This window comes from Thunnus thynnus, chromosome 8 (genome assembly GCF_963924715.1).
Source record: "Thunnus thynnus chromosome 8, fThuThy2.1, whole genome shotgun sequence".
Taxonomy (NCBI): domain Eukaryota; kingdom Metazoa; phylum Chordata; class Actinopteri; order Scombriformes; family Scombridae; genus Thunnus; species Thunnus thynnus.
In genome coordinates this window covers 2397781-2412346 of record NC_089524.1, presented here as the reverse complement: position 1 = coordinate 2412346, position 14566 = coordinate 2397781, and the positions used below count along the sequence as shown (strand labels likewise).

Sequence of the window (14566 nt, the reverse complement as noted above, 5' to 3'; positions counted from 1 at the left end):
ATCTTATTCCTCTGTGCCGTTGTCCAAAAACTATTAAAAACATGTTTATGAGCCTTCTGCCTCTGAAAATAGGCCCCAACAAATGCACTATTTTGTTAAAAACTAAAATGGCCAGATGTTTTAGGATTACTGAGCCTTTTCTTAAACATTCATTTGATTTGTTGACAATAAGAATAAGAACTATTGTCTTTCCTTGAGTCTTGATCCCAGAGGCCCCGGCTTACCTCATCGACCTGATGCACGATAACAACGCAGAGATCTGCAAAGTCTGTGACAACACGCTGGACATCATTGCTGTGAGTACACAGATGCTCTCATGAGCAACATTTCATAACAGTCACTTGAATGTCTTTTATTTTTTTCCTGCTAAACTTCAAAATACTTGAGACGCTTCATCCTGCTAAAGTAGAAATGTTTGCAGAAATGCCAGAAGGAGTTCATAGGAAGCTGTAGTGTGATATTTACCTAATAGCTGCTACATGTGGAATTTAAAGGGTCAGTTCACACAAATGTGTACATAATAAAAAACCTTTTTTTTAATCATTTTCCTATAAAATTCTCTCTCCAGTCAGATTTAGTTTCATCTGTTTTGTAGATATCTGTGAGATTTCTGCCTCCAAACCAACACAATGCAGGTTAATGTAATTCATTTTTTGGAGCTCACAGCAACATGTCTTCACATTCACAGAGTTCCTGTTACTCACCGATGACAGTTCTTTAATAGGAAGAGTAAATATAGTTAGCAGTGCCGCCGCTCCACATATACAGAGTACGCAGAGCGCTTGGGGCCTCAAGTACCAGGCGAGGTTATTAAGGTTGATTAAAAATGTCATAATAATTATCACATTATTACATTTTAACACAAATTGAAAAAATATATAAATTAGTTATGGACAGGCCCACTGTTGGTGTTTTCATTGTATGTCCTCTATCACTCAATTTGGGCAAATTAGATGTTTTTACCTAATATAAAAAAAGAGCCCCCCCGCCCCCTTCCTCGAAATGGTACAACCTTCAAAGCCCTCGTCTGTTCGCTTCAGAGTTTGCTTCGGTTCGCTTGTAGCCTACTACCTGCCTCTCACCTGACGTTTGCCATAGTATCCTGCTTTATCAAGCTGTTTTTGAATGAGGCATAATGGCGAATAAGAGACAACATGAATCTGGTGCTGAAAAACAGAAGAAGAGAAAACTGAGAGATGAAGCCGGTGCCAGTGTTGTAGTACTCGAGTCTGACTGGAGTCCTGATTTTCTGGACTCGTGACTCGACTCGGACTTGGACTCGAGCATTGACTGCATTAGCTGCGATTTTTTTTTTTTCCGGTTAAATTTTCACATAGCCACAATATGGTTCACGTCACGCACACAGCTACGGCACAGACACTACAGCCACACACACACACATCGTCGGTGGTATGGAAGTTCTTTAGCGTGAGTGAAATGACACAAAGCTCGCAATTTGTAATACCTTAAAGTCCGAAAAAAAAAAATGTATTTAATTCTTATAAAGAAAATCAGAATCGCCAAAAATCCAATAAAATTGCAATCAGTGCATCATTAATATTAATATGAAATCACAGCTGTCATTTTTGTTTAATATAGACTTTTTTTTTTTTTAATTTGTATATCAGCTCTTTTGGCCAGATTGGAGCACTGGAGCCCATTTTGGGACTCGACTCAGGGCCCCCGTGACCAGTTATGCTCAGTGCCTCCAAATGGTTAGCAGCGGCCCTGATAGTTAGTAACTCTATAGTGAATCTTCAGATGCAACGAAGCAAGAAACATGAAGAACTAAATACAAAGAAAAAAGCATTATGTGTGCAGATAGGAGGTGTACAGAAGCTAATGTTTGTTTGCAGTCGTCCTTGAAATAACAGTGCAGCAAGTCATAAAATGTGAATGTTTTAAATGTATTTCATTCACAAGATCAGCTCAGGTAAGAGAATCATTTTCATTTAGGTTTCCATACAAATATCACATGTTTTGACCTTTTCTACAGTAGATTTCCTTTCAGTGGCATCACGATCCCCCTCACACACTCAACACCCTCCTCCTCCTCCTCCTCCTCCTCCTCCTCCTCCTCCTCCTCCTCCTCCTGATGCCCCAGAGTCAGATTTGACATTAGCGATTAACTAACCGATGAATTCCTGAATTACTTTGTGACTGACAGGTGTGGTCAGCTCCCAGTCAGTGTGTGATCGCTGCCAGACCTCAGATCAGCGTAATTAGCTGTAGATTACAGCCCGGCTGTGTAGCAGGGGCAAAGGAAGTGTTTCATTGAAATTATCAGTGAGACCTATTAAGCTGTGAACCACATGAAAGGCAGCCGGTGGGCTCTGGAGTGTGTCAGCGGCTGGACAAGCAGAGGTGAGAGAGAAAGCAGAGCCGCGGACACAAACACACACACACACACACACACACACACAATCGTTACTCCTGGACTGCACGCAGTCCTTTTGGCAGCACACGCCTTAACTGTGCAGTCCTGAAATGTTCGTCTTTGATCAGTGTGGCCCCGTGCATGTACAAACACACACAAACACACACACACACACACATGGCTTCGCGGGGAACTTTGTAGATGCTCCAAGTGGGACAGAGGCCTGATTCACAGTGATATTCTTAGCCCGACCATATTTCCAGAGGAATATTTTTGAAAAGATCCCAAAAACTGCCATGCACCTCCTGACTCCTGCTGTGATGAGCTCATCTTGTCATGACCTCAGCTGCTAATAACTGATCGGTCATATTAAACTAATTTTAAGGAACTAATTGCACAGTCAAAACCTGAGTCACGGCGCTGCTTTAGCCTCTGGTGACAAAACGTGTCACCCCAGGGGCGGAGCACCTCCGTGTGACGGTCAATGGGCCCGTTTGAGTCCGGGGGCTCTCGGGTTGGCTGTCTGTCGGTGCCCACGGGGGGCTCTGCTTTGCGTCTGGATGATTAATCTCTCGTGCCGGGACGTCACAGCCTCAAAAGCCGCCTTTATCGCTCCCCTTCAGCTCCTGCGGAGAAAAGAAAACAGAGCTCTGCGGTCGTCCTCCAGCGGCAGGACAGGCGGAGGTTTTTATTAGCTGTAGTGAAGAGGATACACAGTCATACACTCATGTACCTGCACGCATACTTCCCCTCTCATTCCCTTAACGGAACGGGTTCATAATTTTTCAAGTCTGTCAGGAGCTCAAATGAACATCCACATCTTTCAAAGTTAGTCTTTTTAGTGCCAAAGTCCCTCTTTTTGTTACTATACTTCCATCGCAGCTCAACAAGGAAACACTGTCTGAGGGAATTTTACACTAATAAGACTTAAATTGGATATCTACTTGGTTCGACTAACTCAGACAAATAAAGCTTCATATTAGCTTCAGATAAACTTTTAAATACATTTTTACTCAGGACTGTGGATTTTGTCCCCATCACTGATAATGTAAGTGCATTATGAAGGGATCTTCTAATGGTCAGTATGAACAGCAGGGATGATTACAACAAGAAAAACCTCTTTAAATGTTTTATTTTGGGCACCTGATTGTTGCTAACTCGGCCTTTTAAGTGTTTGTCAGACACACACACTCACAAATCTCTCTCCTTCCATACTGAGATGGATCTTTAGGGTGATGATCAGTACGGAGAAGACACTTCAAACTCAGAAAGGAAGTTTCTAACTGTTTCTAACTGTGATTTTGTTTAATTCAGGGCCGATAGCTCGCTTTTTTCTTTGCATCATGTTTCAGGTAATGTCTCGTGTTTATCCCATCTTCATGCCTGTGTAGCATGAATGGATGGTGGGTTGATGGTCATTACGTGTTAACAGGACAAAACAGTGTGATTGTTTCTGAGAAATTATGCTTTGTCCATCATTTTGGCGGATGGCTAAAAATACTAAGATACCTCGGCTGTTGTTGCCATGGAGAAGTAGCCAGTCAGAGGTGCTAATTAGAGTGGTGGCAAATTCAAAAGGTTTTGTCATTGTTGATGTAAACAGAACATGACGCCATAGTTGCTGAAATCATCTTCATCATTCAAAGTGAACTGATTTAAATCGCAGAATCCATCTGCTGCTAATGGCACACATAACATAATATTAAGCTCTGTGATTGGCTGTTTCTTGATAAGATGCACCTTGGGAGTTGTAGCTAACTTCTACCTTCAACAGTCTTAAACCTTTGACTTTGGAAAAAAAAGAACCAGATATTTTCTAACACAGTTGTTCATCTTTTATGATGCTGATTCAACCATGTTGATCCAAACTGTGGAAGAGTTCCAACTGTGAGTCATGTAACATTATCTTTAGGAAAAAATTAACGAGACTTTTACTTCCAGAAAGTCAGAAACAGCTCTTCCCACCTCACAACAAAAACAAGCGATCCCAAAATTTGCAAAAGAAATTACAAGGGAACCAGTGTGATCACACTAACAGACTCTTTGTCCAGCAGAATTACAAATAATCCAGATGTGGTGTGTGGTGGTCTTTGAGTATGTTTGAAATTGTGAAATAGTTCTTTAACCAGAAGTCCAGGTTTGTTAGTAGTCATGTGTTATGAAGACACTTTAAATAAGAGCATCTGCCAACTGCTCAGAACACAGATGGACCTGCAGCTGTATTTATTGCTGTCGTATGGATTCGTGCATAAATCTCTCTGTTTTTCCGTCTTAACCTCCATGTTTCTCCAGGAGTATGATGAGGAGTGGGGAAAGAAGATCCAGAATGAAAAGTTCCGCTGGTACAACGGCCAGTGGCTGGAGATGGTGGAGAACCGTCAGCTGGACGAGGCAGGAACGCCCTTCCTGTACGGGGAGGACGCAGAATCCTTTATCGGGAACGGAGACATCCTGGAGAGACCAGACCTCTTCTACAGCGCAGGTATAGAGGACATTAAAGTCTAAACACTCTTCTTCTCTGTCTTTCTGAGAGTGAAGATGTTCAGGTTGATTATCAACCTCATGTGTATTATGTACAGAGCTGGACTTAACCTAGCTTAGCATAAAGACTAGAAGCAGGGGAAACGGCTAACCTGGGTCTGTCCAACATGAATAATTAACACCAACATATCTTGTATGTTTTACCTGCACGTATTAACCTGTGTTTGTATTATTCTGTGCAGATGGGATCATCAGTCCTGACTTCTACACCGACTTCCAGAACGGAGAACTGGGACAGACTGGATTCATGGGAAGGTACTGAGCACCACGTTTATCAAGGAATTGGTGATTTGTTCAATCTGAATCTGGTATTAAATCAGCTTATCAGATATATCAAATCCACTTAGGTTCAGCTTTCAGCATCTGTAAGTCACTAAAGTTACGAATGACTGAAACTCAGATATTTATAACCACAGTTTGAAGGCCAAGAAGACAGAAACAGTTTTGAGTTCACAACGTGCAGCTCCAACCTGAAAATGAGCAGCAGATGATATGAAATGTTGATTAAATGTATATCTGTAGCAGGAACCTACAACCTTTCTTTATAACACCTCTTTATACTGAGCGACTTGTTCCAAACACAAGAGGTCCTCATTCAGAACTGATAAATTGATCTGCTTAAAATATTGATATGATAAGCATGAAAGTTTAAAGGTTTCTCACCAAAACACAGTTTGTGTATCCTTGAGGTGGCGTACAAAAACTGAAAAGCTGATTTTTTTATTTTTTTTTTGTAATTTTTTTTATTGCAAAATAACTGAACAAGAACAGTTCAGGTCCACAGATCATTATGTAATCAGTCGGTTACAAAAATACACAGAGACAGAGAGAAAAGCAAATGTAGCCAATTAAATTGTTCATACTTTCGTATTTTTATTTATTTATTTATTCGGGTTTACAAACACAGAAAAACAACAACAGGTAATGACATGACATAGAACGTGCCTTACAAAAACAAAACAAAGAAAGAAATAGACAAATAAATAAAAGTTATAAAGTAACTTTGTATATACAAATCTGACTGAATGGATACAAAGAAATAGTTAAAGCTGTAGGTGAAGAAACCTCATGGTGACAAATGCATTTTAACTGGTGATGATTCTTACATCACACATTGGCTGCAGAAGATGAAGAACAGTTTAAAGAGTTTAAGGAGCAGTAGACAGCTGGATGTTTTCTCTAACATAAACTACGAAAGGATTCCATATTTTATAACATTTATTCATGGAACCTCTCAAAGAATATTTTATTTTCTATAATTTAATGAAAAACAGTCGGTCATGAACCCATTGTGTAAAACTGGGTGGAAAGGTATCTTTCCATTTTAAAAGAATCAACCTTCGGGCAAGAGACTCTGCTTTTGAAAGGGAAAACAACAAATAAGACTCAAATACTTTGGTATTTTTGCTAGCTTTCAGCGATCTTGTTCACTGTCTTTTTGGGGTCGTTGCTGTGTTTCTTGGTACATTAATGTCAGCAGCTGTTGATCAGCTGAGTAGTGAAAAAAAGTGATGACAGGATGTGAATCACGTCATGCAAGGTATAAACAAACTAAACTAAACAGGAACCTGCTCCTAAAAAACATTGCTCCATAGCGTTTTGTGTAATGGGGAGGTTCTAGTATCAGAAACTGATGTAAACTCATCAGCCGATAGTTTCATTAGAAAAGTTTATCCAACTTGTTGAATTGTAGAAACAAGTCATGATAGAGAAATGTTCACACTTGTAGTCCGTTGTTATGATTCACCCACGTGTCGGTGTTAGTTTATGCATAGTTGGCTAACGCTAGCTAAACTGTTATTGTTTGTAACTAAAACCAGTTAAGTGTTAAAGTTATTCTGGCATTTTTAGCTGCATTAACACCATCCTCTGGACTGGAGTAGAAACATCATCACTCCTGTTTTAGCCTCACTGCATTGGCTGCCAGTGGATTTCAGGATTGATTTCAAGATTCTCTTAATCACTTATAAGGCCTTACACGGTTTAGCTCCTGCATATATATCCAAGCTACTAAGCCCGTATGCTACCATGGTCACGTAGGTCTTCCAACCAAAACCTGTTGGCTGTACCACGTGCCAAACTAAAAACCAAAAAAACGTAAAAACTGACTGTGCTTTTGTTAACCCTAACCCTAATCCTAATCCTAATCCTAATCCTAATCCTAGCTCTAGCCCTAGCCCTAGCCCTAGCCCTAGCCCTAGCTCTAGCTCTAACCCTAACCCTAACCCTAACCCTAACCCTAACCCTAACCCTAACCTTCTAACCCGAACCCCCACCCAGACTTTGGAACAATCTCCCCACTTCCATCAGATCATCTGAATCTGTTGACTGTTTCAAAAAACATTGAAAAACCTACTTTTTTTTAGAACGGCTTTCTCATAACATTTCATAAATTCAAGTGTGTGCTCTGGGTGATGACTGTATGCTCGCTGTGTTCGTATGTGTGAGATGTCTGTATGTGTTCTTGAATGTGTCTTTCATGGTGTTTGTGTCCTATTTTCTTTGTGTCCCAATGTCACTATAAAGCACTTTGTAACCTGTGTTAAAAAAAGTGCTATATAAATAAAGTTTTACCTACCTACTTACTTATTTGCAGGTAGCAGGAAAAAAACAGACAGATTGTAAACAGATTTGTGATCTGGCCAACAGAGACGAATATATGTGAGTAATGAAAGTGTCTTAAATCTCATCGTGAGACACTTGAAACAACAAGTGATAATCAGTGTCGGTTGTAAACGAGAATCCTGCTTTTCGCTAATTAAAGAGTAAAGACTGTTAAAAAGATATTTGTTAGTCTTGGAGCTAAAGCCAACCTGGGACAGGATCCAGAATGAACCCAACCCTGCCCTCCTGCACTCAGACACACAAACATGATCGTGAATGTGAGTATGTGATGGAGGCTGTCAGCAGGGCAGGTTGTCTTTGTCGGGAAACGCTGGCCGTGTCAGAGAGGAAACACTAAACTGTGAGTGTTTACCTTTCAGTGTCCCAGAGTCTCAGCGGGCTCGTCCAACCGGGCCAGCGCTGCCCTCGCACATTGTTATTCTGAATCACTATTCGCTGATGTGTGTTATTGAACCAAGCCGGGCCTTGAGTCAACAACCCCTTCAGCAATCCCAGAAGGCATTGCTCCACCCTCAACAGCAATACTCCAGCTTTTGAGAACAAACACACTCTCTGGCTGTCTCTGCGTCTCCATGTTCTCTCTCTCTCTCTATCGTCCTCTCTCTTACAGTCTGCATGTTTCTGTCTCTTGTATATTCCTCTGTGGCTCCGATATATATCAACTGCTTTTAATCCCAGTGCGACGCTGACATTCCACTGCGAAACATGAAACTGAAGCCTCGGAATATTAAAAAAAAAAAAAGGATCCTGTTATCACTAAAAACCAACTCTTGAGTTCCGTTTTTAACCCCCGATATCGAGGGGGCAGCTAATTCGATACGCTGCTGAGATGATGAATAGTCGAGGAAATAGAGAGTTTATTGTGAGTAATTTGTCTTATTTATTATCAAACCTCTGCTTTGCGTGCGATAAAGCTTGTGTCGATAGATTTTTTTTTTTTTCCCCCCTCTCGCCAGCAGGAATGTTTAGCTTGGCTGCCGTTAAGAGGCCGACTGTGTCGATAGCTGAATCCATGACACAGTCAGTCCAACGAGAGGACCGCCAGAGAGAGAAATCCCAATCAGCGATCCCTTCACTCATTTCTTTATTGTCTGTTTTTGCTCTTTCTCTCTCTTTTTCTTTTCTCTTTCTGTCACTCTTTCACTCTCCCTGTCTCTCTCTCTGCCGGCTTTGTAACTGATACCTTTTAAATATACTGAGAGCGCCGGGGGAATTGGCGTCTGTGAGACTGTTTTAATTTGGCCGCTGTACTCTTGAGTGATCCAGGTTAACATAATAATCAAAGCCAGCTCCGCCGCTTATTTTAAACTATGTGTGAAACATGGTGTGAATGGAGCCTTTTCAAATGGACTCGATATTGTACAATCAAACTGGTATTTGTAGGAATATCATAACTATATAAAATGTAAAGCCAGACCGATATGTTGGTCATAAATGTCATCTTGGGTTCGTTGATGTGACCTTTTTTTGTGCTGCGTCACAAACTGATGAGCAGGACTATTTTATGGCAATATTATTTTAGTATCAATGTGACAAAGTATCTAAATTTGTCAGATTTACTTCACTGGATTGGACAAAAAACAGAGATTTCTGTCTGGTTATTGTTTTTATCTCAACTGATTTTCCAGAAAATTTACAAAATCTCGATATCATGATATAAAACTACACATATTGACAGAGGATTTTATCCTTATTGCTCCTAACGTTGGCAGATAAGTGACATGGATTTGCAGTATATAAACTGAGATTACCAGTAAATGAAGAATAAAATGACACATAAAGATAAATTAGTCACTACTGGAATGAAAGCTGCGCTGAAAGCACCGTTTTTATTATAAAGCAGAATTGTTTTTAATGTTTTACAGACTACATCTGTATATATTTGAGTCTTATTTGTTCTCTCTCATAAAAAGGCGTAAAATGCACCACAGATTTATACTAAAAAATGTATTTTTCTTTTTCATAGTTCCAATCCAATTTAATTTCTAGTGTAGTTTACTTTTAAAATGTTCTGGTACATTTGGGCGTCTAGTTTACAGCGGTGGGGTTAATCAAAGATGATGAGCTGCATGTGTGGCAGCCTTATGAGCTGCTGATATCACGAGTTTAATCAGAGTTTAACAGAACATTATCTGTAAGATTTTAGTTCACCGCAGATCCATCAGATTCCAGACTAAAAACAATCACATTTATCTGCAGCAGCTGACAGAAAAACACTCGCCCTCCAACTTCTTAAAAAATATTAAAATTGGATCCTAAAACAACATAGTCAACACATTTTCCCCAAAGTGGCTTATTGAAGCAATTACAATTATGTTGCATAAAATAATTGACCTAAAATTGAAATTGATTATGCCAAATAAATGTCCTGAAAGCAGCAAGAGATAAGTATGTAGCGCAACTTCACTTAATTTATCATTTGAGGCTTTGAATAATTATTATAATTCTATAATATCCCTGTAGAACATTCATTCATTCATCCATTAAGGTTTAAGATATTTTACAGTTTTACATACATGTTTACATACTTTACATTCTTGTATGTGATTTCTAACATCAGTATAATGTTTTTTCATATTTCTCAGTTTATATTTCTTTCCTCTCTTATATGAGTCACAGGCAGCTGTTACAATCAGTATAGTATCAGTAACAGTATCTATAATGATTGATCAAGCGTCGCTCATTGATTTCACAAAGTATTTGCAACGGAAATCAGTGAATCTACAGTAAAAAATCAGAACCCAGTTAATCAATAAATAAAAAATAACGCTGTTTTCTTGCTTTACACTCCGCTCGGAGCCTATTTTAAAAATAATTTTGTCAAGTAAATGTGTGATATCACTCAGCTTGGAGCGTATGAGCCGCTCTAATCTCACTTCCCAGCTAGTGTTTCCAGTTATTGATTTTGACAAGTTTATTTCTCAGCTGAAAATGTCTGAATCGGTTCATATGTTGGTCACAATTCCTTCATATCCAAATTTAACGGATCCTCATCATACGTTTGTCTGTGTGTTACGTGCCAATAAATAAATATCAGTTTATTTTTATCCTCAAATATTTCAATATCGGCCTCCATAAGCCAGCACTGGTGGAGCTGTAATAAAACAGCAGTGAATTCTGTACCTGAAGGACAGAGGGGACACATTTCCCAGAAGTGTTAACAGTGCTTCAGTCAGGTAAAGAGGTGTCCCGTAGAAAGAGGCGTGACAGACAGACAGACAGACAGTGTGTGTGTGTGTCTGTGAGCACGAACACGCCAACAGGAGAATCAATGAGCGCTTTGAGAGGCTGTCAGGATGTGTGACGAGGCTCCGTGGAGCGAAGTGAGGCAAAAATAAAGGAGGAGAAGAAGGAAAAAGCAGAACGCTGTCACAATCAGGTGAGACGTGGAGATACGCAGAGAGGGGGGGGGTGAGATCTGGATTTTTTTACCAGGTCCAGCGTGTTGATTCGCTGTAACCTGAGAAGTGACGGCAGGCGGAGATCAAAGCGAGGCCCTGGAAGAGACAGACGCAAGGAGGGCGGGGGGGGGCGAAGGGTCACGCTGAAGGAGGAAAAAGGCCTGATTCCCTTTCCTGTTCACTACCGAGGAATGTTCTCTGCGGGATGGGACGTGTCCCCGCCGCTCAGCCCGGCCGCCTCCTGCAGCCGCTCCTCTGGGGCCCGAACTGGCATTTGTTGGGAACACTGGGCCCCTTTGTCTTAATGACCCCCCCCCTCCCAAACACCCCCCTTCCTCATTTTGTTGACACACGTAAATTGAATAAGGTGGCAGACAGGTTGATTTGCATGTTTCATAATGAGAAATATCACAGCTGACAGAAGCTGTGTCAGGCATCATTTCTAGTATTCAGACCTGTTGGGTATAAAAATATTACAAACACGTCCTGTAAAACTACCAGGAACAGCAGTCAGTGTACTATAACTGAGCAGGTACATAACGTGAGACATCACTGACCCTGTTGGATGAATGATTCCAGGTATCAAAGTATAGGTTTAAAAGTTTTTGATACGAATGTTGATACCTGTGTTGTGGTACCAATAGCATAACTTTTTTCTGTACCTTACTTTAAGTGGCTATAATGTATATTTTTATAATAACACAGTCTGATCTGTCAGTGTGTAAATGTGTGGGTCTGCAGCTCCTCTCAGCTTTATGGAGCTTTATAGTGAGTTTCAGCTCATTGTTTATCTGTCCGGCTGCAACTTTACTGTTTTGGTTCACTTTCAGTGTCTCATAGTGTCTCATAGTGTCTCATAGCGTCTCATAGCGCTCTCATAGCGCTCTCATAGCTTCTCATAGTGCTCTCATAGCTTCTCATAGTGCTCTCATAGCTTCTCATAGCGCTCTCATAGCTTCTCATAGCTTCTCATAGCTTCTCATAGCTTCTCATAGCTTCTCATAGCGCTCTCATAGCTTCTCATAGCTTCTCATAGCTTCTCATAGCTTTTCATAGCTTCTCATAGCTTCTCATAGCTTTTCATAGCTTCTCATAGCTTCTCATAGCTTCTCATAGCTTCTCATAGCTTCTCATAGCTTCTCATAGCGCTCTCATAGCTTCTCATAGTGCTCTCATAGTGCTCTCATAGCCCACTGTACACTACTTGCTCAGCACCAAATGGCAAACAGACACACTGATGCTGAAGTACGACTGTATTGTTGCCAGCCGAGTGGGAAACTAATGTGCATTTATCTCTTGTTTCTCTTTTTACTATGACGACTCAAGTGCTGCAGGAACTCAGAGATACACCGCCTGACTGTCATTAATAACATGGATTGATAGTAATCGATGTAAAGAATGATCAGGAATTGAAGACTTTTATTAGGAAATAATTTCCATCCCTTATTGCCTCTGATCAATATCCTGAATACACTGGCCTGGACTGTAAAGCTTTCCTTTGCTTTAGAAGCAGTGTTTGTTTACAGCAGGTGGTGAGCGCTGCGTTACAAGAATACTGTGAAACTATAAAACTAAACAACAAAAACGCAAAGATTAGGGAAAAAAAGTCTGAAACCAAAACACGGAACAGAATTGTGTTTTCTTTTTCTTATTTTAGTTTGTTTTTATGATGTAAACTGGGCACGCTTCTAGAAGAGGGCTCCAGCACCTCACTGTGTTCTTTCCAAGTGTAAATAAAGTTGTATTCGGTATTGTGCAAAAGCTTTAGGCACTAAAAGTAAAGTGAGGATGCTTTCAAAAATAATAAGTAGTTTTTATTTGTTTGTTAACTTGATCCAAAGTTGAGTAAACAGCAGAAACCTAAAGTAAATCTGTGAGCAGCTTTGTCTTTAAAACAGCAGCAGTTCAGTGTTTCAGGTGCTCGGCAGGTCGGTTGTTCCTGCATCTTGGAGAAGTTGCCACAGTTCTTCTTCTTCTGTGGATTTCAGCGTCTCAGCTGCTTCTGTGTCTTCATGTTAATCCCAGACTGACTCCATGATGTTGAGATCAGAGCTCTGTGGGGGCCAAACCATCTGTTGCAGGACTCCTTGTTAGGGTTCAAACCCCGAAGGGGTAGAACCCTTCTGAGTTTGTGCTGATTTATTATTATTTGTTGTCTTCTGCCATGGCTCAAATTGCCGTGAGCTGGAATGAGCTAAAACCACGAAACTTGGCCCAATAACTGGAAATGATGTTCATGTGTTTCATGCACATGCACATCATTAACCGTTTGTCAAGTCATCATAAATCTTGGGACATAACTTCGGTCCGTGACTGGGAACAGGTCTGCCAAAGCATTCTGAGCCCGACCCTTAGGGGGCGCCACAAATACCACAAGCGTGTATCTGAAAACCCGGTGGACAGAATTACAAATTGGTGTGCACACTCTCGGGGCGAGTATTAACCAAAATCTGAAGTGCTATATTGATCGGTGCAAATGGGTGTGGCCTATCGCATATCTGCTCATAACACAAGATGCCTTTTTAGAAATCCAGATTAAACTCAGTGGAGACGTCCTGCGCTGTCTCCTGAAGATACACACTGAGCTTTGTTCAAATCCGATGAAGGGGGGGGACAAATGGCAGAACTTTGAGTGTGCGATTATTGAAATGTTGCAGGTTTTGTGACGATGACAGAAGTGTGTGATCGGTCTCGCTCCTTTAAACGGAAGTAGCTGAAATGACTTGTAATGCTGAAACCTGCTCGTTGCTGCTCGCGGCCTTAATTTTGGCTGATTGAGCTGCTTCCTTCTTTAGAGCACAAATGGTTTGAAGCCGCAAATTGCTGCTTGCATCTACATTTCTTCTCGTTGCTGAAGATAGTTCTTTATGACTCTGGCTGTATGTTTTGGCTCCTTGTCGTGCTGCAGAATGCATTTGGGACCAATCAAACATATAAAGTGCCTAAAACTTTACCGGAGTACTGTATATTTTTTCATGACCCCTTAGATTCATCTTGCCACTGCCCATGAGGGTCCAGACCTCCAGGTTGGGAACTACTATCTTTTCACCATTAAAGCTGTCCTGTTTTAAAACTTATATATTAGAATAATGCCTCAATGTCAAGACTTCTACAGGACTTATTCAGGTCCTGGAAGTCCTGAGGTGCGGCCGAGCTCTGCTGCCAGGCCGGGGTGTAACCAGCCAGCCCGCCACAGAAACAGGCAGACAGATGGTGTGACTCAGAGCTCCAGTGTTCATCCAGCCTCCTTTAGCCCGGCTCTCAAATCCCCCCTGACAGCCGTAGCGTGCGGAGAGGAAAAAGACATATTTCTGCCCAGAGAGGAGGGAGAGGAGATGGTGGTGGTGGTGGTGGAGGAGTGAGGGTGGGAGGGTTGGGGGGGGGGGGGGGGGGCAGGGGGCAATGGCAAAACAGAGAGAATGAGGAGACGAGGGAGGGGAGTCGGGGGGATATGCAGCAAGCTGTGTAACTGATCGCTGGAAGTGATTTGGCTAAAAACAACACGTCATTATAGGCGCTTGCAGGGGCAAAGCAAACAGCTCGTATTTTAGAGGGCCGGGAGAGGACGACGGGCCGGGCAGCGAAACGCTCCCACTTCCAGAAAAAGAGAAGAGACGGAGAG

At 41.3% G+C, this 14566-nt stretch overlaps 1 protein-coding gene across 1 annotated transcript in view; it reads left to right on the top strand.

Annotated features, from left to right (window-relative positions):
• kifap3a (kinesin-associated protein 3a) overlaps window positions 1–14566 on the top strand; it is a 44874-nt gene that overhangs the window by 24843 nt on the left and 5465 nt on the right. The window contains exons 17-19 of the mRNA XM_067596122.1: window positions 211–296; window positions 4670–4859; window positions 5101–5173. Coding sequence (XP_067452223.1) covers window positions 211–296; window positions 4670–4859; window positions 5101–5173 — 349 coding nt within the window. The remainder of the gene's footprint in view (window positions 1–210; window positions 297–4669; window positions 4860–5100; window positions 5174–14566) is intronic.